Source organism: Contarinia nasturtii, unplaced genomic scaffold, assembly GCF_009176525.2.
Source record: "Contarinia nasturtii isolate CC-2019 unplaced genomic scaffold, AAFC_CNas_1.1 Cnas_scaffold_493, whole genome shotgun sequence".
Taxonomy (NCBI): Eukaryota; Metazoa; Arthropoda; class Insecta; order Diptera; family Cecidomyiidae; genus Contarinia; species Contarinia nasturtii.
Genome location: NW_022197846.1, coordinates 3,799,344 through 3,825,289, shown reverse-complemented (window position 1 = coordinate 3,825,289; position 25,946 = coordinate 3,799,344). Strand labels below are relative to the sequence as shown.

Genomic DNA, 25,946 nt, shown 5'->3' with positions numbered 1-25,946 from the left:
CTCCATCATGAACATACCCATACAGAAGTCGATTTACAAGTGTTTGCAAACAAACACATGAAATAGACATAAGTGACATTATCACATTCGTATGTCCGTATGCAGTATAGAAAATAAAATAACAAAAGTCCAAAAAAAAGGGAAGGCTAATAAGAATTTTTAACTCGTTTATATGTTAGTTTTTGTGTGTTTTCATTATAATAATAAATAATATTTGCGTACACGTCACATGGAGAATGGCTTGGATGAAGCAATTTCAATTGCATTAAATCGTGTTGTTGAATATAAAATAATCAAGTGGAATCGCAGCATTAAGAACGTATTTGCGTTTTACAATCGAAAAATCGCACAAAATTGTGATTATTTTTTTATGACAAAATGTCAGGTAAAAATAAAGATAAGCCAAATGGCATGAGTTCTTTTGGCAGTGCTCGGGATGACAACAATTTATCAAATGGGTTAGCAACGGATTTAGAGAGTGAAGAACGTTTGGCCATTATTTTCAAGCGTTTAGATCGAAACGGCAATGGACGAATCGACATTCAAGATTTGACGAGTGCTCTAAAAGGAGTTGGCATGTCCACACAATATGCAGAAGTAAGTAATAGCTACACTTTAATGTTATTATTTTGTGTAAAAAAAAATAGAATTTTAATCAAATGGAAAATTTGTTGTCCTCACAACAGAAATTCTTAAAAGAGTCTGATAGCAATAAAAGTGGTGATGTCGGTTTAAATGAATTCATCAATTACGTTCGAGAGCACGAAAAGAATTTGGAATTACAATTTTCGCACTTAGATAGAAACAAAGATGGTAAATTATTTGCATATAAAACCGATTAGAAAACGAATGAATTTTAAGTCATTTTGGTATTTTTATCTTTTTCAATTGACTATCAACAGGGTCTGTGGATCTGGAGGAACTGATCTTAGCATTTAACGAACTAGGAATTGACATCTCCGAAGCTGAAGCAACAAAATTACTAGAACGGTAAAATATAAATTTATTAAACGTTTTCTAGTTGCTATTCCAATCTCAATTTCAAAAAAAGATTGAAATAAAACAAAAACAATGTTCAACCCATTGTGATAATAATTTGCATCGTTTTTAACATGACATTGTTAAATAACAATTTTATACAATCGACAACCGTTTTAAATATACTATTTTATACTATTTATAAGTATGTGGCATAAATAGATGCCCGGTCTACCGTGATGTGCAAACTGTTCGAAGTTCACTCAAACAACAAAAAATATGTGTATTATGTACATACATATTTATTTTTTCGTTACCTGTGTTAAACTTTTTTTCTGATCAACGTCATACAAATTACATAGAAATTCTTTAAGCACACGAATCGCATAGTATATGACATAAAATTTGAAAATACTAGTAAATTTTTCATTCATATAGATTAAGAACAACGGCTGCACAATGCGTACACGCGTTTGCAAAACTCGTGACGGAAAACGATGAACATGTTAATGTGCTTTTTTCACATTCTATATTTAATAAGAAGCGCGTGATGTTTACCGTAGAAAGTTGTCGATAATATTCTTTTCAGCTGTTTTGAAAATGATCGTAGTTTACAACTTAAATGTTATTTATTTAAATACGTTGTTATTATTTTTTATTCGCAACTATCTGAATCATAGAAGCATGTTTTTATACTTAAAGAGTGTTCACTTAAAAAGGAATTTTTCGATTTGCAGAATGGACCAGGACAAGAGCCTAAATATTTCCTATGATGAATGGAGGGATTTCTTGTTATTGGCACCATCGTCTGACTTGCATGACATTCTTCGATTTTGGAGACATTCCACGGTAAGCTTCATTCTAATTTGTAAATTTTCAGAAATACAAAAGACATGCTCGCACCTATCTATCTGATAGAATGCAATTCTCTTGTTATATATGAAAATTTAAACGCCATACTCACCAGTAAACATCCCCAGCATGTCACCATTTTTTTTTTTTTTTTTCAAAATTCCTGGTGGATGTATTAGAGGAGTCCAAAATAAGACATACACTCTTATTATTCGAATTTATTGTTTAAGAAAATTTATTCGGTGAAAAAATACTGATTTTTTTATATCAAGATACAGCTCATAATTAATATTGGGGGTATAACTTGAAATCCAAGGTTTTTCGCTAGATGGCGTTACTTGTTTATTCGAATTGGAATTACGATTCCAATGTATTTATGTCAAAGTACTGTCAAAATGCTATAAGAATCGGCGTATATCATTTGATCGAATTGTAAACAACACAAATTTTTACTGCATCTAAAATGTCTGAGTTTATTTCGAAAAAACATCATTTGCGGGATTTTAATTTTTTTTTCACTTTAATCCAATCAGAAATGTATATAATCATTATGGAACCTTGAGCTGAACAAGATCTTTCGATTCCAACACAAAAATATTGAGTTTGGTGAACACTGAGTGGTGAATTTGGTGTAAAACTCTAAATTCACCCAAAAAATTCAACTTGACTTATTTCACTCATTTTTGCAAAAAATTCTATAATAAATGCATGTAAAACTTGATGATTGATCAAATATGAACAATGCCATTGATACCAAATATTTACATTTCCTGAAAGTGGTGAAAATTGTAGCGAATTTGAACAGAAGGAAAATTTGGTTGAATGGCAATATAAGACTAATCAAATGTCGCTCCAAATTTACAAATGGATTCATTGTCGTATTGAATTGAGATTGGTTGTGAAGGAGGAATCTATTTCAAGAATTTCAAGTATAAAAAACCATATGTGAGTTGAGCTGAATCATAAAAATCGACGTGAAATCCAAAAATTCGTGATTCTGCGAATTGGGTGACGTAATCAAACTTGATCGAATTACAACTCATCAAAATTATTACAGATGATCTTTATTGATGTCGATTGATCGTTTTTGGTTGAAATGCAACAGAAAAATTACAAAAAACTTGTAGAAAAATTCAATTATCTAAATTTTTAAAAAAGTGCATTTTTCCACTCTTGCAAAATCATTAAAAATTGTTTGAAAAATAGATCGATAAAAAATCTTTATACCCCCGCTGTACTCACTGGACATGCCTCTTTCTGAATACCACTCATTTCAATCGATGCAGTACACCGTTTCTGATTAATTATGTGCAAACTTTAAAAAAGTCGAAAAATGACTCGGTCATTAGATACTTGAAAAACACTAACAGTCCTTTAGACATGGAATCCGAAAATTGCCTAAGAAATAGGAAAATGTATTGGCTAGAGATGGACAGTACTTTAAATAATGTATTCATTCATTTAATCATTAAAATAAATACACATTTTGAAGAAAAAAACCGCGGATTTCAAGTTATACCCCCAATATAATTCATAACTTAATACTTTGATTTGAATTTCCACAATATATAAAAATAGTTTGAAAAAGACCGACTAAAAAAGTGCCCCTTGTTAATTTTTCAAAAACCCGATAGGCAGCGTAGATGTAGAAATAAAGAGCTTATTTTAAATTGTCGATCAAAAGAATCATCCGAAAATATTATTTTAATTTGCGCAAAAAATATCTATTTTATTATTTGTGTTTAAAAATAACAATAATTGTAAATATTTAGGTTATTAAAATAATTATTAAGGCACAAAAAGACAAATGTTGAAGTAGTATGTTTCGTAATAATAACAATTTGTTTGTCCGCCATGAGAGCATTTTCGTTTTGCTTCACTGTGATTGGTTGATCAAGACGAGCTTTTTGGTCCGCCATGACAGCGTGCTCGTTTTGATCAACCAATCACAGTGAAGCAAAACGAAAATGCTGTCATGGCGGACCAAAAAGGTGTCATGACGTCGAAACAAATTGTTATTATTATGAAACATACTACTTCAACATTTGTCTTTTTGTGCCTTAATAATTATTTCAATAACCTAAATATTTACAATTATTGTTATTTTTAAACACAAATAATAAAATAGATATTTTTTGCGCAAATTAAAATAATATTTTCGGATAATTTTTTTTAAATCGACAATGCAATATGAACAGATGCGACATCTATATGAAATCTGAATACATTATTTCAGTATTTGTTTTATCGTTTTTCAATAATTATTTCAATGGAAAAAAATTTGATACTATTTTTTATTTTCAAATACAAATTGATTTTATTACCGAGATTTTTATCTTAAAAATTTATTTTCGAACGATTTTATGTTTTTTTTTATTAAACAATTTAATTTGCTCGTAATGTTTTTGAAGAAAATGCTCGTTGACAAATCACACATTGACAGCTGTGTGACATAAAAGGGGCACAAATCCCTGGGATATTTTAATCGGTCCTTTTCTTCGTCATTCGATTTATCATTAAAAGCTTAAAAAAGTACGCGCTAACTTTGTTTTTTTTTTTTTTTTTTTTTAATAATCGAAAACAGTTGAATGAAAAAAATGTATTAAAGGAATGAATTTGAGATCAAACATTTCAGTTGAATAAAATAATTTCAAAACATTTGATGCGCACTAATTTTGATTTTGATCATTAGTTTTGGTGGAAAAACAAGAGGACATTTTTTTAAATTTAACTCACGATTCAATTTTTCGCAAAGTTCTTTCTTCTTTTCATACCTAATCATTCGATTCACTCCTTTTTTTATGCGAAAGTTCATAGTTTTAAGTCGTTTGATTTTTTCTCGAAGATTTGGCGATAAATTTCCTTCCAATAGCTTACCAACTAATTTTTCGGCTGATTCCCTGTGTCGACCAAGAACATCCGGGTTATCATCACTTTCGTTACTATCATCATAACTATTGCTTTTACATTAATCTGGTCGATCAATTTATGGTACAACAGCAATTGAATCATTTGTAATTATCGATTTGCTTGTCCCAGGAACAACAGCTGATGAACCACTTCCAGTGTCATTAGCCTCAACGGCTGTCAAATTCTCTAACGCACTCGCTGCTTCAACGAGGTTCAGTAATGGTTAATGGTTGCACCTGCACATAGCCATTAGAAACATCGGAGGCTATAGAATTTTGTCTAATTGTTGATAAAGTCTCATCAATTTCATCGAGGTTATGTTCGTTGTCCATTCTTCTACAAAAAAAAAAATATTTGAAGACAAAATTCCAAAAGATACTCCGATTTCCTGTTTTTTGAAAAATAAGAGAAAATTAACAAACCTTTTCTTCAAATGAATCTGATCAAAAAAAATCAATTGAACTTGTTGTGTTTGTAGCTGATCTCGGTGCTTATATATTGACAACCAATGAAATAATACACGAAGCCGATTAGTTTACTGACAATTAAGTTGCAAACAAGACCTAGGGGGAGATTGCGAAACAACTTCGAAAAAGAATATAAACAAATATATACGAATATGCCACGAATATGCCACCAATATTTCCAATATACTTAACAAAATACTTCAGTTATTAGAGTATTACTCTAGTTACTTAAACGACTCATTGTAAAAATATTATTGAAAAATAAAATGTTTTAATGAAAAACCAAAAAAAAATGGTTTTTTCTTAATTTGTATAATTAAAAAAAAATGTTTTATTTTATTTTTTATTTTTTATTGTGTGTTTTATTTATTTATTTATCCGTGGATTATGTACATTAAACTAATTTTGAACAATAAGTTCATTGTGCAAGAGTACTAGATTTGTACTAAAACTAGTACTAAAATCTAGTACCAAATATCAACGAAAATTTTATAATTGACATAACCTCTTTTTTGACCACATTTATTTTAGTAATTTTTTTTAAATATTCTAAGTTTTAAATAAAATATTTTTAAAATATGTGAAAAGAAGCAAACTTACCATGTTGAGACGCTTCAAATAAATGTGGTCAAAGAAGAGGTTATGTCAAGTATAAAATTTTCGTTGATATTTGGTACTAGATTTTAGTACTGGTTTTAGTACAAATCTAGTACTCTTGCACAATGAACTTATTGTTCAAAATTAGTTTAATGTACATAATCCACGGATAAATAAATAAATAAATAAATAAATAAATAAAACACACAATAAAAAATAAAAAAAATAAAATAAAACATTTTTTTTAATTATACAAATCAAGAAAAAACCATTTTTTCGGTTTTTCATTAAAACATTTTCTTTTCAATAATATATATTTTGCAATTTGTACTCTGGCAAGTACTTGTACTTTAGCAAATACTTGTACTCTAGTACTTACAAGAGTATTTTATATAATATATTGGAATATATTGGAATATATTGGTGGCATATTGGTGGCATATCTGAAAAAAGTGGTTTCATATTCGTATACGAATATAAACCAATGTGTCGCAAATATTTGTCAATAAATTGCGACTATATACACGCAATATCCGCCTAGAAACAAGACATTAGCTAAAAAACGATGGCGCCACCTTGATATACTTAAGATAAACACATGTCATTATCTTTTGAACAATTTTCAAAAAATTAGAAACATTTAAACAAAAATTCAATTGTTTGAAAGCAAATAAATTTTATTTGATAAAGAATTCAAAATCTCATTTTTTTATATCATAATCAATATAATTCATAACTTAATACTTTTATTTGAATTTCCACAATATATAAAAATAATTTGAAAATTTTCTTCATCATTCGATTTTTCATTAAAAGCTTAAACATTGTTAATAAACAAGTATGCGCTAACTTTGTTTTTTTTTTTTTTTTTAATCGAAAATAGTTGAATGAAAAAAATGAATAGTTGAATGAATTTGATCTTTTACCGCCTGGGTCTGAAATTCCCATCCATTTCTACAAAGTTGGTGATTAATAAAAAAAAATATTCGAAATTTTGACTCAACATTTTCTTGTGAAATATTCAAGTCAGTTTAATGAATGGACCCTTATCAGCGTGTGTCGTTAAATTGTGATAAGAAAAATAAATTCGTTTACATGTGTAAAATGACCATTCGTTTACAAGCACTTGATGTAATTCATATAATGTATTGTATATGAAATAAGTAGACATTGTTACGATGCGCGTCATATTTAAGATAAAAATTTGGCCTTGAGTTTCGCCCATCGATTCGTATTTTTAGAGAAAATTTCGAAATTGGCAATAATTTTAAAAATGCAGAGATGAAAATAAATATTGTACTTTGATCTCATGTTCTTTCAAAACAAAACAAACGCGCAACCATCTTTATCAAATTAATTACTTTTTTGATGTCATAAGCATAAAAAGCATTATTTAAGAAATAAAACAGAAAAAAAAAACTTCTAGCTTCATTGAAAAACAAAAAATGCACAAAAATCAATATCGATTAATATAAGTGCCCATGAGTACTAAAGACAAACATTATTATGACCGTTTTCAAAGCGGTTGATTATCATAAAGAGATTACGAATTCATCAATATACATTCGGTCCGAGCAGACATTTATTTCTTTGAAATAAAATCAAACGGTAGACCAAGTGCATTGAACCAAATGAATTTTTGTCAATTTGCTTTTTTTCATTTCGCAGTTTTCCAATGACTTATCCTAAAAGAGGCTTGTCGATTAAATCCTTCATACATGCACACATTGAAATACGTTGCTGAATGCTGAAAAACGTGAATTTTAATTGTAGAGTAAAGCGCACAGCAACAGTAGACTTAACGTTAAATATCGTAACAATTCGATTTGATTGTGTATTCGCGCTGAATCAGCACGCGCTTGCACATAGTTCACATTGAACATGTGAACCGAAAATTGTTATCTCGCGGCATAGCTCAACCATTTAAGCATGTATGTGATGGTAGAAGCTAGCGCACCTATGATTGTAGTAGTGCGCGCGTGGTAATGATCTTTAAGTTCACTGCACATTTAAAAAACCAAACGTTTAGTTTGTGCCCAAGTGCCGATAATTACAGACGTACTTTTTTTCTATAGCTTCAAGCGTGAAGCATCACTTCACGTTCAACATTAACCGCAACAGTTACCTTTTTTTATTCGTACAATTCATGAAAAAAGCTGTAATTTGGTAGTGGCAAATTTTGCATATAATATCATAAGAAGAGAGGGAGGAAGTTGGTCGAAATCTAAATGAAAGTGAATGTTCAACAGTGTTTTTGTTATTTTTGCTACATTTAATTTGAAAAATAATAGAAGCGAAAAAAAAGAAAACAAAAAAAGACAAGTGATAATTCTATGGGCCAGTAAAGCTATTAAAACACAACGATATCACATTTTTGCGACAAATTAAAAAGTGAAATAAAATTGCGAAATATCGCATGATTACTTTTCTCAAACGCGAATAAAATAAAAAATTCAAGATCTAAAAATGGCCTACGATCAATTTAACGTACCATTGGCTGGTGATTTTCTGGAAGATTTGGCTATGGCTTTTCGGGAAATAATCGCGAAGGTTTGTGTTTTAATCATATCATTCTTCGTTTCAAAAAATCTGTTTCTAAGCAAACCACATACATATAAAAATTTAAAACAAATGCATATGTTTGATTTTTAATACAAAATACATAATCAACGTTAAAATACCAGTTTTTTTGTCGTTAACTTAAAAAGAGAATGTCAATCGTTTAGATTTGAAATTACTACGAAATATGAATGAATCACAACCATTCGTCTAAATATCTATATGGCGGGTCTTTCCCATTCACAAAAATTACATAAGGCTTATATACTCTGCATACAAGAAATGTAAGACCCACTTGGTTCGCATTTTTTTAAATTTACTTTATCATTAATATTCGTGAAAAGGGTTTAACGCAAACGCAATATGATTCATATATGCAACAATCTTCGCTATATATCATAATATATCAATGGCATAAAGATAAAAATAATGCGGGTCAATCAGTTTTGACTTTTCCGCACACACCCAGTGTGTATGGTAAAGTATTGGAATCGGTCGAAAAATTAACACCCTCAAAAAACATGTTTTCTGGGTGTTTTTGGAGCCAGGGAACACGAATCAGTCAATTTTTCGATGTCCGAATGTATGTGCGTGGTACCCTGTACCCTGTATCCTGTACCCTGTACCCTGTACGCTAATATTTGTTAATACGATAACTTTCAAACAAGAAAAGTAATTTAAAATCTGACTTCACAGGATGATTGGGGGTGCCGATGAATAGAAACCATTAGATTTTGAGCGACTTTGGTTGATAGAGTGACGTGTCATGTCTGGTGTGATGCCCATGGCCATCCATAGGAAAAATTCAATTTTTCTTCCAAAAGTGATATTTAATGTATTCCTAAACACTCAAAAATATGTAATGGGGGTTTTTTGGGTACGAGAAAACCGATATGACGTTTGTTTTGCGATACAAATATATTTTGACACACTTTTCATTGAAATTTTTCAAAAAAAATTGATTTTTTTATGAAAACCATGCCTGAATGATATCGTAATGAGCTGAAACTTTGCACAGGTTATTTTTTTCACGCAAAAATAACATTTCGAGAGTTTGAAGAGATTTCAATGCAAATTAGGGGTACCTCCCAAACAACATTTTGGATTTTTTGCTCAAAAACGAAAATTTTGTATGAAAACTCAATTGTATTGAAATTTCTTCAAACTTTCAGAATGTTAGCTTTTTGTGAAAAAAATAACATCTGCAAATTTTCACATGATTACGATATCATACAGGCATTGAAAAGTCCAACAAAAATTATTTGTATCGCAAAACTTATATCAGATTCAGTTTTCTCATGAATTCATATTTAAGGTAAAAGATACGTAATAAATGCATGTTGTGGATCACAGCGCGGAAAAGTTCATCTTACGGATGTAAGACATTTTATTTTATTTTTTTTTAATTCCGCAAATCAGATATGTGTAGTCCGATTCGAAAAATTGATGAAAAATACTTCCGCCAGCATGTACAATGTACATTTTATTTTTGGCACAAGCCAATGAAGAAAAAAAAACAGCAGAAAAATGCATTGGACATACACAAATGATTTAAGTTTGTGTTAGAAATTCGTAAACTAATTAAGTTGAGAAAACTTGTAAACCATGTACTCTATCTATTTAGTGGAAGTGTGAAATGTTAGTAGATGTAAAATGAAATATTTGTATGGCCTCGTCGAGACTAATTTTATTATTAATCTTTTGTTAATTCGTATTTGTCTGTCGCTCGATCGAATTCTTGAACTTGACTTTCTTTGAATTGTTTTTTTTTTAATATTCGTATGTGTAAAACACAACATGGCTCTGGTAAGCGGATTTCTTTTTCTTTCTTTTTCTCATATTCCTAAAACGCGATTCGCAAATCATTTAAAGGCAATTATCCCCGATTAATGCACGAATAAATGCCACACAAAATATTCACGATAATTTGAATGATTCTATAAATATTTGGTGGTAAAAAATTTAAGTTTAAAAACTTGTATGATATGGTGCATATTAAAATTGAATGCAAAAATACCAATTAATACAAAGAGTATTTATTTGACAATGAATGTCTACGATCGTTGTATAGATCCACTCAATGTGAGATGTAATCGGTTTTTTTTAAACGACATGATAAAAGGCAGAAATCGGTGCTAATGCATCATTGAAATTGAAGAGATTGTAAACTGCAAGTCAAGTAGCGCGCTATTGAAATGATTTTGTTCTAGAATTGACACGCGCAACAATTAGACAACAATAAACTGAACTTTGAAAATAGAAATTGAACAAACAACCAATACAGAAAGGTATGTTATACATTATCTTTTTATACGCCGTATGTATGTGAAATCGTAGGAGACGATTTGTTCTAAGGTGCAGTGATATCACAACGATCTAGACAGTGACAAGGGAAAACGATACAGAGAAAAAAAGCAAATCATCGTGTCATGTCTAGTTCTGTTATTTACACAAAATGGGTCTGTTTATATACGTCATAAAATAAATAATGCTGTTGGTAACATATGAGAGAAAAATAACAAGTACAACTTACGTACGCACAAACTTGTTGATCATTTACGATCAAAACCTTTGACGAAAAATATATAACAACTGATTATTTCGAGAATAGATCAAAGTGTATGAAACATTTGCCTCCAAATGTGCCTTCGTTGTTAAATCAAACAAAACTGAAAATAACATCCAATTATCTAAATTGCAAACATAAATGATCCAGAAAATAAAACTCATTTACGCCCATTCATCGTATAGTATCTCACTTAATTATCATGTGAAAATCTGTTATCGTTTTAACGGCAGAGTTTCACTACAAATTCCATGGAAATACTCACGGTGTCACAAAATCAATTTCTGTCGACTTCCTCTCGAATCATTTTGTAAACAATTGTCTTAATTTCCAAAGCCATATGATTCAATTAGAGCGATTGTACAGCAACATCAACTAAATAAATAACGACTAATAAAACAAATCAAACTAACATGTGCGGTACTGCAAAGTCGGCATTTAAATTATTTGACGTCACAAGAAAAAATGATTGAAACATACCGGAATTGTACCGGTATTTGATGCACGTTCTATTACGTTTAAATCAAAATAAAAATATTTACTTATGTCTCAAGTATTGCCGTTAATTATCTTTCTCTTCAAAACAACCGTAGCTGATTGAAATGTGCGCAATTTTTTATTTTATTTCATACATACATATGTAATGGAAAAGGTTCGAAGATTTTATAGATCTTTCCTTTTCCTGATCACAGTCACAATATGATGCAATATCTTTTCAGCTGAAATCATTTGATACAATTCGAGATGAACCTATTTCAGACTGAAATTTTTCTTTCTATTAACTTCAATTGAAGTGCCTCGCAATTATCATTGTTTTGACAAATAAATCGTTATGGAATTTCACTCGAATGGAACACCCATCATAGAGATTTTACCAACTAAATGAAGTGATTGAATGAAACCCAAAACAAATCTACCATTAGAATGTCTATTCCTGAATTGTAATTTTTTAAATAAACGTTTTTTCCTGTTGTTTTTGGATCAGTTTTTATAACGTGAATTGACATGCTTTTTCTATCTGTTTGATTTTATTTTCTCCCTTAAATGACCAAAGTTCAATAAATTACTCGCCACTGCTTTGCTTATATGTATATAATATACAATAATTGGTGTTTCAGTTAATCTGTTCTACTTTCTCTTGATACGATATGAAATCGCACATCAATTGATCACCCAGTATGTGTGTGAGTGTATGTTTTGTGCCCCAGACAGTCGTCGCTTTGTGTAAATAGTAAGACACAATTGAGAATGATAACGAACTAATGCAATTTTTTTTTACAAAAGTTAAAATATGAATATCTGAGAATGAATGTGGGACTTGAAGTGCTCATCTTAATACTTAATATAGAGATATTGCATTTAATATTATTATCGACAAGTTAAATCGAAACATTGGAATTTTGAATTACTCTTGCAATCTAAAGAAACAACATTTCAGCTGACGACATCGTTCATTTGACCCCATGATGAATGCATTATTTTTTAAACGACACTGTACGGGTTATACTTTGGAATGACTGAATGATAGCATTGAGCAGTACTGCGTATCAAACATAAAATGTTTCATCAAATGTCAATATTGCAATATCAGCTAAATTTCTAACCAATGGTCTCCTTATATTTTTGTATTATTGTAATCAAAAAGTAAGCCTCTGTCGACGTGGAAAACGAATGACGAGAGCAACAATGACAATTAAAAATGCAAACAATTATGAAAATTAATTTGAGAATGTTTTGTTATTTTGTAGTGCATCGACATCGGTGAGGATATGAATGTTCCTGATGATTTCACAGCAAATGAAATGGCAAGTGGTAAAGTGTGGAGACATCTGGCTGCTGGTGGTATTGCAGGCGCGATTTCGAGAACATGTACAGCGCCATTAGACAGAATAAAGATTTTTCTTCAGGTACAATCAACAAAAGCGGGCATTTCCGAGAGTTTTCGATACATGCTAAAAGAAGGTGGAGTATCCAGTTTTTGGCGTGGAAATGGCATAAATGTACTGAAAATAGCACCAGAAAGTGCCTTGAAATTCGCTGCATATGAACAAATTAAACAATTGATTCGACGAAATGAAAATAGACCAATGAGTATTTATGAACGATTTGCAGCTGGTGCTGCTGCCGGTGGAATTAGCCAAACAGCTATTTACCCATTGGAAGTGCTAAAAACACGTTTGGCACTACGAAAAACGGGTCAATATTCCAGCATTTTAGATGCAGCCTTTAAAATTTACGGAAATGAAGGCATTCGTAGCTTTTATCGGGGCTATACACCAAACCTACTCGGAATTATACCGTACGCCGGCATCGATTTGGCTGTTTACGAAACGCTTAAAAACAAATACTTAAGTCAATACGAAAATGAGCAGCCGAGCTTTTGGGTATTGTTGGCATGTGGCAGTATGTCATCAACGCTCGGACAAGTCTGCTCCTATCCATTGGCATTAGTTAGAACTCGATTACAAGCACAAGGTAAGTCATATTTCATAAATATCAATAACATCAAAATGGTCAAGCCATACATTTAATCATTTAAATGCTCTTTTTTATTGCAGTAATTAAAACCGGTACATTGATACAAAAAGATAGCACAATGACAATGGGAGGAGTTTTCAAACACATTGTAAGAACGGAAGGATTTTCGGGTCTATATCGGGGAATAACACCCAATTTCATCAAGGTATTACCAGCTGTATCAATCAGTTATGTCGTTTATGAAAATGCCAGCCGTGCATTGGGAGTTAATATGACGTGATAACATTATAAGCTCGTTAATGCGCATCACATGTGAACCTCTTCTGCTATTCACATTTTTTTGGAAACTTCCGTTCATTTCAGTCATATCGCCTATTTCAATTTATTAAAAAAAAAAATATAAAAACTTGCAAACGTTTAAAATCTCCAGAAGACAAACAACTGCTATTATGCTATTATACATCACAGAAACCTTCCAAGACTTAATGGAATGAAATGATAGAGAAAGAAAGATAGAGAGAAAAAGGAATAGAAAATATGACGGTCATAGATTTATTTGCTGAGTGTTAGTGACGCATGTCTGGAATACATTGTGTATACACCGCAGTCAGAAAATTTTTACGGGATGGACTTTAGAATTATGCTGAATTCATGATTAAACCAGGGACCGGGTCGTATAAATGCAGACGCAACATATCTGTCGCTGTTCGCTTTGTGCTGCGCTCATTAAATACAATGTATGTGCTAGCGTCTCTCAATACACGGTCACATACACACACGAACATGTATTCGCATGCTTCATACATAGCGAACAGTGATGGATATGTTGCGTCTGCGTTTATACTAGTATAAAATTATATGCGACCCTGCCCCTGGATTAAACACACGAATGTTGGCGACATTGATTCTTTTTACCAAGATTCAATTGATTTTAATTATGACTTTGTTTGAAAAGGGAAAAAAAAGAAAATGTGTCATTCTTTGATGAGAAAAATAAGTGAACCGCGCTTCCATCTCCTACGTAGCGTTATCGATAACTCACAATTAACATTGGCTAAATCTAGACTACTAATATAGAAAATCAGATCTGAAAATTGTTTTTTTTTCATTAGTCATTTTAAAAAAATTACCGAATTTAATTATTTATTGTGTATTTAAAAAAAAGCAATGAAACTTCAAGAAATCAAACGGACAATCTCCGTTAAGTTTACTAGAGTCACCATTTTTCTTGCTATGATAATTGTGAGTTCATACTGCCATATAACGGAAATCATTCGACTAGTTGTCGTTGCGTGTGTATACTGTATATTTTGTTTTGAAAATAATCGTTTATCGAAAAAGATTGCTGGCCAAACTTTTATCAGATTATTTTGGTTATTACCAATCATCATTTTTTTAGTTGATTTGTCCAAAAAATACTATTTAATTATATTTATTTTATTTTATTTAATATAATTTTATTTCGTTTGTTTTGAAATTGGATATTTTTTTTCTTTTGCTGAAAATTGTATTTGTAACAAATAAAAGGATTTTTAATTTGAAATTTATTTTTTGCTATAATTTGAGTAAATTTACTGTTTTTTTTTTGTAATTTATGTTGCTGTTTGGTGAAAAAGCAATAATTTCCTTGCAATAAGCTCTGATGGTTGATTTTCTCTTTATGCTTATCCAAATGTGTGTATGTTATAAGTATATTGGGTACTGTAATTAATTTTTGTTGGGAGAATCAACTTTCAAACACTTTTATTTACCAAGCAATCGGTATCTACGGTTCTAGTTATCCAACGTCCTTGCTGTTGAATCACTCCCATCATTTTCAGACGTTTACTAACAGCCGATCCAGTTACATTTAATGTTTCTGCCAATCTTTTAAGCGTTTGTCGAGGATCTTTCTCTAATAATGCTAACAAATCATTATCTTCAAATTTTTTGGGCTGTCCAGTGCGCTCTCTATCTTCTATATCAAAGTCACCACTTTTAAATCGTCGATACCAATCTTCAACGGTATTAATTGCCGGAGCATTATCCCCGTAAGCTTTCTTCAACATTCGATGACAATCCACAGCCTTTTTCCTCAGATGGAAGCAGAAAATCATTGCTTCTCGCAAATGTTGTTTTGATGGTTCAAATCTTGACATTATTCAAACACTACAACAAATTATGTTGTTACTTTGACAAAATGACGTATGGCATTACTATGAAGATAGTTAGAGTATGTACCGATGCAAAAAAAGTGTACCCAATGATTTTATTTATAGGTAATTCTTGTTACATTGATAAAATTATAATTATTAATAATCGTTTCAATTCTAATATTTTGTTAGTGAATAATAAAAAAACTCATATTGTCATTACAATTAACTCAGATATAACATATGTATCATAAGTTTTTGGACTAAATTTAGGCGTCTATAACACTACAACAATAAATACGAAAATGTCAACCAACGCACATAGGAGACACAAAAGGTACTCCTACTTTACTTTCAAGTGCAAAATGTTCAAACATTTCCATTCGCAATGTCGTACAAACTGGATTTGCGCAAGTCTGTCGCAGATTGTTTTGGCAAACTAAGTACAAAAGAAATACTTGCGAAATTCAAAGACAAACCAATCTCACGTTCAAGCATATTTCGTGTTTTAAAGGATTGCCATGAAGGTAAGGAACAGGAAAACAAAAAGAAATCTGGTCGTCCACCAAAACTAAGTGTCAGAACAACGAAAAGTCTGCTGTCAAGTGCTAAAAACAAGGATGGTCAGTCAACACGACGATTATCACGAAAATTTGAAGTTTCAAGCTCCACAGTGCATCGTATTTTGAAGAAAAACAACATTGTTTATCGTAAACAAAAGGGAGCATCAAAATATACACCGAATCAACTCGAAATAATACCAAAATGTTGCCGTGCACTTCGTGACACACATTTTTCAAATGGAAAATTCATCATTTTGGATGATGAATCATACTTTACTTTTGCGCACCATGAATTGAGTGAAAATGATGGCTTTTACACAGACAATATTGAAGCAACCCCAGACAATGTTAAATATGCCGGCAAAGCAAAATTTGAGCCAAAGGTACTGGTTTGGGTGGCCATATCATCGAAAGGTATTTCAGCGCCGATTATTCGACCACAAGAAGCCGAAGCGATAAATTCTGACATTTATATTGATCAATGCTTACCAAAACTAAAGCAATTCATTGAAAATCATCACGCCCGAGACGAAATCATGTTTTGGCCGAACCTTGCAAGCAGTCATTATGCGAAAGAAACATTGAATTGGCTCACTGAACAAAATATACCATTTGTACCGGAAGAGGACAACCCACCAGACATTCCACAGGCACGTCCAATCGAAGATTTCTGGTCAGCTTTCAAACATAAGGTGTACGAGAAGGGCTGGGAGGCTCGAAACGAGCAACAGTTGATGGGTCGAATCGAGCGAAAGTTGAAGGAAATGGATGTATCGGTCTGCCGGGACATGGTTTTGAACGTTCGAAGTATACTACGAAAAATAGAAGACAACGGTCCGTTAAGTGTACTGTAAATATGCTTTTCGATTTCTACCACAAAGAGAAATTTTCAATTTGTTTGTTGGTGTTTAAATTGGGTTCGTTTGAATTTAGTCCAAAACTTATGATACATATATGTTAAAACGTAGAGTTAACTTTTAAGCCATTCCATTTTAATGTATTCTTGCAAAAAAAATTAAAAATTCTAATTATAACGTTTGAACAATCCGTGATAGTAGAGGAAAATCGTAGACATTTTTATTCTTAATATAAGCCGCGAATAGAGAGAAGACGGCAAAAGCATTTAAAATAAGAGCTTTGGCAAGTCGTCGAAAGTTGCTGTTGCAAGCAGCTTACAGTAAGCTATAAAAGGCTTCCTTCAAATTTGACAAAGTGCTTTTGTTTACTTCCTTTTGTGTCTCGTGTTTGTTTGATTTGACTTTTTCAAATTCTATTTAAAAAAAAAATATTAACTTAAATAAAATAAATACATTTTTAACGTCTCAACTGTGTTTCTTTGAACCAATAGTTTGATTGCATTTTTTTTATCCTTGATTACTTATTCGATTTAAAAAAAATGCTCAATGGAATCCAAATTAAAAAATAAAATAAAAGTATGTTCTATTTTAATGCTATTTTAATTTTTTTTCGTTATTTTTATTTCATTTTCCACATTTTGTGAGAGGGCTATTTTAAATTTTGTCCAAACAAATTCGATATTTTTATTGTAATTTTGCCAAAGTAAATGTTAATTTGAATGTAATGGTTTCAGTCGCAATAAGTCAGTCGTAAACTTCGTTCGGTGTCGCGTCGAAGTGTGTCGTACATTTTGTTGATTTCTTCCAATTTAACATTGATATTCGATGTTGACAATTCAATCCATTGTAGCGATGTCATGTGAGCATTCAGAATGCGTCCAATTTGAACGATTGGATCATTTGAATTTTGTAATTTACTTACTTCATTCAAATGTTCAATAACCTCTTTCAAATCTTCGGACATTTGACGCAATTGCGTATCCAAATTTTCAGCTAGTGAATATGTTTGTGCTTTTTCCAAATCGCTATGCGGTATTTTATCGACATCTTTTTTCAATGGTGCAATAAATTCCTCCAACTCGGTATGTTGCGTTTCAATGAACTTCAATTCATCTTCTAAGCATTTTTGTTCACTTTTCACCTTTTCCACGGCGTTGCTGAGCTCAACAATCTGTTATGATATGTAGTTACCAAATTAAGATTTTTATTTTAAGTTAAACTTTATTCAAAAATCTCACCTTTTTACTGTTTTTATTCAAAAGATTATCCCATGAATTTACTTGTGTTGCTTGATTTATGAAGACTTTCTCTTGTTCTTCCAATTCAGATGTATATTTGTTGATCATTTCTTCGATTTGTGAGAATGTCATTTGATTTCCAACCACAGCTGTCGATTGGGTTGTTCTAAAATTGAAATAATATTATTGCGTTTAAACATTTCTTTCGCTGAAAAAATGTTGAAATTAAAAAAAAAACACTTACGTTGTACTCGAACCATATCCAATAGCTGGACCGGCTAGATTTGTATTTACTGTGCTCGCCGCCGCCGCTGCTGCCGCTGATAATAATTTAAAACCAATATGGAAATATTAATACAATGAGATTATGAATTAAAATTATAGATTAGCAGCATACCAGTTGAAAGTGTAGCAGTTGGTGCATTTGTTTGTTGCTGAATAGATGCACCGAATGTGGGTAGTGCCGCTGGCTTGGCCGCTTGAGCACCAAATGGTAATGTATTTGTTGTACCAAAAGCTGGTGCCGATGTAGTTGTAGCCGGTGTACCAAACGAAAGGTTTGAACTTGTCGTTGCTGGCATTGTTCCAAAGGGCAAAGTATTGCTTGCGGTAGAGGCAGCACCTGCAAATGATGATAATATCTATTTGAGTAAAGAGGTGCATTTGAATACATTAAAATGCAACTACCGAATGTTCCAAATGATCCAAAAGCTGACGGTGCAGTTGATAAAGCCACTGAAGCTGTTGCTGTTGCTGATGCTACCGGAATGGATGCAGCTGGAGTACCAAATGACATTGTATTTGTTGTTGCCGGAGCTAAAATAACGAAATTAAAATTAAGTTGACAAAACTGTTTTGCAATGGAAATTTGAGTCTACAAGATCAGGCCCACATACCAGTACTAGATATGTTGCCAGCACCGAATGTAGGTGTGCCAAACGAAAATGCCCCGAAACCACCGCCTGATGGATTCATATTTCACCGAATGTTTTATGTGTTACACTTCGAATTTGAGGTTAGGTTGACACTGGTGACTCGATGATTCCAATCAATTATACTGATATACGAATCGTTTAAAATTATGTCGAAATCAAGTTTTGACCTTGTATCGGAAAATTTTGAAGTAATAGTGAATTTAAAATTACAAACGATTGTTTAATAACTGCTTAAAATACAAATAACAGAACAATGTTACAAGACAGAAGGGTCGTAGTTTACGCGCTTATTTATCTGTATGTGTCAAATTGTCAATTGAATGACATTACGAAAACTGAAGAGTCTGTATATTGCTCGAGTGTTTTCCATATCTGTAATTGAAAAAATGGTATGGTTCAATTTAAAATTCTGTTTGAAATCGTAGCATTAAAGTAAAGCATCGATTGATATTGACACTTCCCGAAGAAAAAAACTCTTTAAAGCAAAAATTGTCTAATGTCTAAATATTGAATTAGTATTATCAATGTGAACCGACCCTTATGACATTTAAAATTCATTTCATTGGTTTTCGAAATGTCATAAACGCCACAGCATTCATACCGAGAACACGTTTGGCGTTGTAAATACCAAGTCAACAAATCAATCTTACATCTGATTACGATATAAACTACAGCTGTGTATGTTTCAATTCAATGTTTCAATTATTCTACGATTTTGCTGATAATTCATATTTTTTTCGATATACGTGCGTTTTTTATCGATTTGATTCGAATTTTTCAACACTTGATCAATCGATTGATCCGGAGTTTAGACAGATTGTTGAATTCAAGTCATCAGTGTGAGTAAACTTAATCATTTTATTACCGTGAAAAATATTGATTGATTCATCAATAAAAAATAGTATTTTTTTGAATTATTCCAAGCAGTTATTCCTCTTGTTCTTATTGTGAAGTTCATTTTTATTTCATAGCACGTAATATAAGCCATTTATAACGTGAAATATATTTAAGTAGTCTAATAAATATTTAACGTTGAACATATCATATTAAGAGTAACATTACATTTTATGAAAAAAGTAATGAATTTAACAATTATTCTGCAGTACATAATTCTGTTGCATGAGGTGGTGAAATTCATTCCAAGCGGTGATACCTATTTTGAGTTGGTTCCATTGTTCAGAGAAGAGAAACAGTTAATAGCTTATTGTTTGAGCTCACTCAAATTGAATCTCAATGCTCAAGTATCCGTTACCTTGTTTTCTTCTCTAAATCACTGCCATTGTTATCAATTCGAAGATTTTTGTCATTTTTGTGTGTTGTATAATTTTGTGTATGTACCAAAAAAGGAGATAGATTCTTGTTCTGTTGTCGCTCGGACAAATTGAATTTAAAACATGTGTGTGCGTGTGTGCATATTTGTGCAGGAGATTTATTCATTCGTAAATGTCTATCAAAAAATCTCGATATTTTTGTGTCTCAGCCAGGTATCATTAATACTAGGGGGTAGACACGTGGAATAGGATTAGACTTTTAGTGTAAAAATTTGAGAAATTAAAGTGGAATAGATAATTAAGTAACTGGATTCACATGGATTCACTAATGCCATGTATGGAATAGCGAAAATGGGTTAGATTCAATATTTTTGTAATCGATAGTACAGAATTTGATCAAAGCATTGAACTTTTTTTGAGATAGTAATTTGTTCTTTTTTGAAATATTTTTTAGTTTAAAAGTTGAATATAAATTTACAAAACAATAGATACACTTTCTCAAAATTTTATTGATGAAAAAAATCATTTGAATTAAAAACAGTGATGGTTTTTTGCTGTCTGAATAGCGCTAGATATTCGCAGCGTCTGTCCAGCATTGCTGCCCAGATGCTGATTCGATGCGTTCACCGCACGCCGCTGTGTGTGGTACAAAAAAGTGTGTTCCGCATGTCCAGATGGCAGCAATGCTGTACATATGCTGCGTATATCTAGCGCTATTCAGACAGCAAAAAACCATCACTGATTATCGGATTGGTGGAATAGTAGGATTAGTGTTTATATATTGGAATCATTGTTTAATCGTTTGTGTCTCCCCCCTAGTATTAATATGAAAAATCATTTAGTATAAAATATTGATATGGATCAATGAAAATGTCTAAATATCGCCAATATAATAGTATTCCTTTTTAAACTAAATCGAATGTGTGTTTTTTTCCCAATAGGTAAATGGCGAATCGTTTCAAGCCATCCATACCAGCGAAGGGAGAAACGAAGGATGAGATTACGACGATCAAATGTGCGCTGAAGGCAATCATTCGTCCACAATTCCAGCAAGCATTGATGAGCAAAATAACGGACCTGAGCTTGCAAGCCACTTCAATTTGCGTTTTGGGCTCATTACTGTTCTTTTTTGAGGTGCAAAAGGCGTACGAACATAGGCATTGAGAATAATAATTTCGCATTATTTGGTGAAATTGGAGAAAAAAAGATCAAACTCTGCTTTAACCAAGTGCTATGGCATAACAATCAGCCACCGAAACCGAAGTCGAGGTACAAACCACAAGGAACAAAGCCGCGAGGACCACGAGCAGAGCTGCCACGTATCGATTCTGAATTCAAAGCAATTGTTGAAGGTCTTGACGACTAAGTTCGCATCGATTGGCCCAATAACAAAGATTTCAGCAATGGCCTCAAGCATTTGACCAATCAATACACAGACAACGTCGTCACCAATTCAACAACGCATCCTAACAAACACATCACCCAGTTCTTGAAACTGAAAGTGTGTCAATAAAGAAGCGCCGAAATTATGTCATAGATCTGGTGGACGAATGGGGAACATCTCAAACAGCCAACAAAAATTGTGTCAAAGTTGGGCAAGACGGATTTATCGGTATTCCGACAGTTGCAACGCGCAATGAACGAAGCATCGGAAGAAGACGAGCCTTTATTGTAAAAAGTAAAAAGTAACTATAAAAACTGGCAATTAAACCTCGAATGCTCTGTGACTTGGCATTGTGACGTCGTGGCTGCTAAGAACATTCTGCTGAAAGGTAAGGCTAATTGACGCACAATTGCGATTTAATTATTGTTTGAGAAGATTCATTTGTTTGATTGTTCAGGACTATGGACATTGCTGGGATTTCCGATACCGGGGGCAATCAATAGATATTTGTACAAAGCCCGCGAAGCTGTCGCTGAGGCCACAGAAGTAGCCGCTGCTACTGCCGCCAACGTGGATAATGATGTAGAAATGTTTGAATTGAAACATACCATTTTTTTATTTACAGATATGAGAAACACCCTACCGTTGAAAAAAAGAAAAAGAAATTATTTGTACATAATTGAAAATAAACCATTTTTATTCTTTTAACCCAACACAAAATTCATTTATTATTTGATTAAATATATTTATTTTTATCTGTGATAAATTAAGAAGTAATAGTATTTGAAAAATTAATTTTTTTTCTCAAATTTTTGTAAATATCTGTTCATTTATAGAGGAACACGGCCGTTTGTTAAAATTATTTCTGGATTTCATTTATCGAAACATCTTTCAGCATTTTCTGCCAGACGTCCTGACGATCTTTACCTAAAATGATCAGTAAAAATGCAATGTTGAAAGAAATACGTTTAAGCATATAGCGTTTCCAGGCAATTAATTTACCGTCAATTGAAATACATTTGATTTGCAATAGTTTACAAAAGAGATAATACAAATCAATGTTTGAAAATTCGTCGTTGATTGTTATTCCAGCATTGAAGCTGGGTCCTTTTGCCAAAAAAATTGGTTGCATACTTGGCACGTCGTTATCGTAGCCATGGACGCCGTAAGGTGCATTCAATGATACTATGACATTTAGATAAAAATAATTCGTTAATTGTGTAATTTTTCTGTGTATATGTTTAAATTAAAAATTACTTGGTACTCCTTTTTCCAAATGAAACCATTCAGCAAATTCAAACATGTCTTGAAAAGCATATTCAGGCTCAGCAACCACTGTACATGGTCCAAACCTTTTGGTGTTTTTAACGTGCCATCGTTCCAGTAATTGTTCATTGATGAATGCATTAAATTTTCCAGCCATATGTTCACTTCTGGATGCTATAGTTAAATTATTGCATGCTTCCTCATATTTTCCATCGGCGCAAACAACTTGAAGAACTGGCGATGAACCATACATTTTACATTGATTTTTATCGATAAATGCATATAAATCAATGAAATTATTTGTTGTAACTGTCAACATGCCATGGTCAGAGAGAATAATTATATCAGTGTTGTCATCAAGCCCATTTATTATGAGTGATTGCTCCAAATACACGACAATTGCATCTAATTTCTTTACCATATTCAATTCCTATGACCATACAAAATCATGACAGAAAGTTATTAAAATAACGTATTTTTCTCTTGTATAATTTAAAATTGATCAAAAAAATGTAAGCTCAAAACAAATACCTGCGTTGAATCAGGACTATATGCGTGCCCTTCTTCATCGGGCTGTTCAATGTAGAACATAACAAAATTCGCGCCTTCTTTAAACCATTTCATTATTACATCAATACGATCTTCTTCTTTCATGTTTTTATCAAGTGATTTAGTAAAATTACACTTCTTTCCTTGATAGGCAAAATCTCCTCCGGGCCACATCATCACTGCAATTTATTCAGTCAATTAGTAATTCCATTCAATTATTAAATTATAAATCATCGCACCTCCGGTACGGCCACCTTGGTCTTCATTCAATCGCCAAATCGGTATCACACTCTCATTATAGTGAAATAGTTCATATGAATATTTATAGAATTGATTTTTTTCAAGGTCGTATACTTCGTTGCCGGTCACACCATGATTCTGTGGATACAAACCTATTGGAAAAATATTTGAACGAATTCTTATGTGTTTTGAATGTCAGAAAATGTGTTTGATTTCTTAGGAAAAAAAGAGAAATGTTTGAAGTATTGATAAAAAATAATGTGTGGTGCTGACCAGTTGCGATGCTAAAATGATTGACGAATGTTTTTGTTGGAAATGAGTTTTTCATGTGAATTGCTCGAATGCCATCTTTGTAGAAAGTTTTGAAGAATGTTGTAATCTTTTCCTCCAAATATATCGGTTTGAATGCATCAAACGAAACGACAATTAGTTTTCGATCGTTTGATTTTAAACCGTCAGCCCAACGGTGACACAATAAAATTAAAACTATTGAATGAATAAAAATACCCGAAGAAAACGCCATTACATTTAATTTCACATTAATCGATTCAACGTACGATTCAATGAAACCGAATAACTGATAATGAAGATGTTCGATTGATGTGCAACGTATTATAAATGTCAGATGTGTACACATCGTAACTATTTGATGACTTAGACATTGTGTATGACAGACGCAAGCCGAACAAATTTGAATGTAAACATGTGCATTGTTTCAAACTTGTCTGAACAAATTTGCGTATATTTTTTATTCTACATTTTTTTTTTTCACGGAAAAGTTTGCTCATTTATTCACGCAATAACATTAGATTCATGTTCAAATCGAATATTTTCCAATAAAGGCGAAAAAAGCGACTTTTATTTGTCTTTCGACTGAAAAATATTTCGTTTGCATTTATTTGCACATGTGTGTGTGTGTGTGTGTGTGTGTGTATGTATATTTTACTTTCCATGATAATTATCCAACAAACATTGTTGTGGCAAATATTCGGATGGTTTGGAACCAGCGATCACGAAAGAGATTCTGGAAGTGAACATTGATTGGCAATCCAATGCCTGCTTCTTCGTTTAATAAAAGATCGATGTTCGCGTTTCTCTCGATTTTACTCTGGAACATTACAATCTTCGTCGCATGTTTTACATCCAATTCAGTGATGAGATTTCCTTGTCGATCCAAATTAAGTTCGTAGCTCTTTAGCGTGAAAAATTTCTTGATGCGACTGAATGCCCATATTTTGATGTTATTTTTCACGTTTGTTATGAACTGAGTGATGAAATGATTGAATGCGTTCCCCATGCCCTCGCGAGCTGGCCAATTTTCTGGACGAAGAAAATCAGGACATGCTTGCTCAACAGTTCGTCGAAATGCAAGCGGTAATTTGTGGTAATTTTCTTGTAATACCGAGTAGAAACATTTACTAATTACACCATTCACGTATTTATTGAATTGATCATCATTCAAACAATCGAGCATTTTCATCGTCAAAGGCTTTGTTTGCGTTGAACAAAAACAGTAATGACGCCAGAGTCGTGATCATTGCGGCCGAAAGGCACCAGTATGTGACCTGATCAGTAAATCAAATGAAACAGTAATGAAGAACGCATTATAAATATCACTCCTTACCTCAACAAAGTGACTCTGTATTCTAAATCGAATGATGAAATTTATTTCCAATGTGACATAAAATATTTTACCGATCGAAATGTTGTTGGAATATTCACAGTAAATTTTATCAACACTCTGTTATTTCGAAATTAAAACAAAAATGAACACAAAACCAACTGTGAATATATCCATTCCACAGGGAACAGCATTCCGAACACACAAAATCGGTTTTGAAATAACAATAAAACCAATTGATCGCCCAAACCCTCTCATATAATTCTTGAGAAATCCTGTTGAAAACAAAACAAAGTTTTATTGTAAACAAAATCGGTTGGTGCTAACAATACTATCACACAATGTGGGCACATTTTAATACACATAAATGAATATCGTTGCATTTGGTTTGATACACCGTGCCAATCGAAAAATGTCAGAAAGATGTCAGTTGCATTTCGAAAATTCAAAATAATAATTCCACAAATAAAGAAAATTAAATGC

At 32.1% G+C, this 25,946-nt stretch overlaps 4 protein-coding genes and 1 long non-coding RNA gene across 7 annotated transcripts; 3 read left to right on the top strand and 2 right to left on the bottom strand.

The window, feature by feature from the left end:
• Positions 1-54: 54 nt before the first annotated feature.
• Positions 55-14,816, top strand: LOC116339011 (calcium-binding mitochondrial carrier protein SCaMC-2-B). 2 transcript variants are annotated; one of them, XM_031764607.1, is made up of 6 exons: positions 55-597; positions 687-813; positions 903-990; positions 1,716-1,827; positions 12,678-13,404; positions 13,488-14,816. In XM_031764607.1, exons 1-6 carry the CDS (start codon positions 379-381, stop codon positions 13,685-13,687), a joined length of 1,473 nt encoding a protein of 490 aa, XP_031620467.1. In that variant the 5' UTR covers positions 55-378; the 3' UTR covers positions 13,688-14,816. The 2 variants fall into 2 exon arrangements, with proteins under 2 accessions (XP_031620467.1, XP_031620468.1); XM_031764608.1 differs by lacking the exons at positions 55-597; positions 687-813; positions 903-990; positions 1,716-1,827 and adding an exon at positions 7,820-8,354.
• Positions 14,817-15,927: 1,111 nt separating this feature from the next.
• Positions 15,928-16,956, top strand: LOC116339337. Its single transcript, XM_031765159.1, has one exon. The coding sequence runs from the start codon at positions 15,928-15,930 to the stop codon at positions 16,954-16,956; it is 1,029 nt and encodes a 342-aa protein (XP_031621019.1).
• Positions 16,957-17,609: 653 nt separating this feature from the next.
• LOC116339145 (nuclear pore glycoprotein p62) lies at positions 17,610-19,451 on the bottom strand. The gene is made up of 6 exons (XM_031764847.1): positions 19,094-19,451; positions 18,885-19,013; positions 18,595-18,819; positions 18,442-18,517; positions 18,198-18,363; positions 17,610-18,130 (listed from the first exon to the last, which is right to left on the bottom strand). The coding sequence occupies exons 1-6, from the start codon at positions 19,170-19,172 to the stop codon at positions 17,690-17,692; spliced, it is 1,116 nt and encodes a 371-aa protein (XP_031620707.1). The 5' UTR covers positions 19,173-19,451; the 3' UTR covers positions 17,610-17,689.
• A 276-nt stretch (positions 19,452-19,727) lies between these two features.
• Positions 19,728-22,499, top strand: LOC116339200. Its single transcript, XR_004200967.1, has 3 exons — positions 19,728-19,971; positions 21,345-22,175; positions 22,245-22,499. It is a non-coding gene; the product is annotated as an uncharacterized LOC116339200 (long non-coding RNA).
• Positions 22,494-24,472, bottom strand: LOC116339198 (ectonucleotide pyrophosphatase/phosphodiesterase family member 5-like). 2 transcript variants are annotated; one of them, XM_031764923.1, is made up of 7 exons: positions 24,116-24,471; positions 23,842-23,994; positions 23,585-23,781; positions 23,375-23,483; positions 23,045-23,287; positions 22,790-22,972; positions 22,494-22,714 (listed from the first exon to the last, which is right to left on the bottom strand). In XM_031764923.1, exons 1-7 carry the CDS (start codon positions 24,363-24,365, stop codon positions 22,647-22,649), a joined length of 1,203 nt encoding a protein of 400 aa, XP_031620783.1. In that variant the 5' UTR covers positions 24,366-24,471; the 3' UTR covers positions 22,494-22,646. The 2 variants fall into 2 exon arrangements, with proteins under 2 accessions (XP_031620783.1, XP_031620782.1); XM_031764922.1 differs by having other exon boundaries at positions 23,045-23,483; positions 24,116-24,472.
• Between the last annotated feature and the right edge of the window lie 1,474 nt (positions 24,473-25,946).

Excerpts from the sequence above, each read along its gene's own strand:
- LOC116339198 (XM_031764922.1), bottom strand. The coding sequence starts at position 24,365 with ATGGCGTTTTCTTCGGGTATTTTTATTCATTCAATAGTTTTAATTTTA. Across the intron at positions 23,995-24,115 it reads TCATTTTAGCATCGCAACTG|GTTTGTATCCACAGAATCAT; the intron begins GTCAGCACCACA and ends TTTTTCCAATAG. Across the intron at positions 23,782-23,841 it reads CCAAGGTGGCCGTACCGGAG|TGATGATGTGGCCCGGAGGA; the intron begins GTGCGATGATTT and ends AATAAATTGCAG.
- LOC116339011 (XM_031764607.1), top strand. The coding sequence starts at position 379 with ATGTCAGGTAAAAATAAAGATAAGCCAAATGGCATGAGTTCTTTTGGC. Across the intron at positions 991-1,715 it reads GCAACAAAATTACTAGAACG|AATGGACCAGGACAAGAGCC; the intron begins GTAAAATATAAA and ends TTCGATTTGCAG. Across the intron at positions 1,828-12,677 it reads GATTTTGGAGACATTCCACG|TGCATCGACATCGGTGAGGA; the intron begins GTAAGCTTCATT and ends GTTATTTTGTAG.
- LOC116339145 (XM_031764847.1), bottom strand. The coding sequence starts at position 19,172 with ATGAATCCATCAGGCGGTGGTTTCGGGGCATTTTCGTTTGGCACACCT. Across the intron at positions 18,518-18,594 it reads AACTGCTACACTTTCAACTG|CGGCAGCAGCGGCGGCGGCG; the intron begins GTATGCTGCTAA and ends AATTATTATCAG. Across the intron at positions 18,364-18,441 it reads GGATATGGTTCGAGTACAAC|AACAACCCAATCGACAGCTG; the intron begins GTAAGTGTTTTT and ends TTTCAATTTTAG.
- LOC116339337 (XM_031765159.1), top strand. The coding sequence starts at position 15,928 with ATGTCGTACAAACTGGATTTGCGCAAGTCTGTCGCAGATTGTTTTGGC.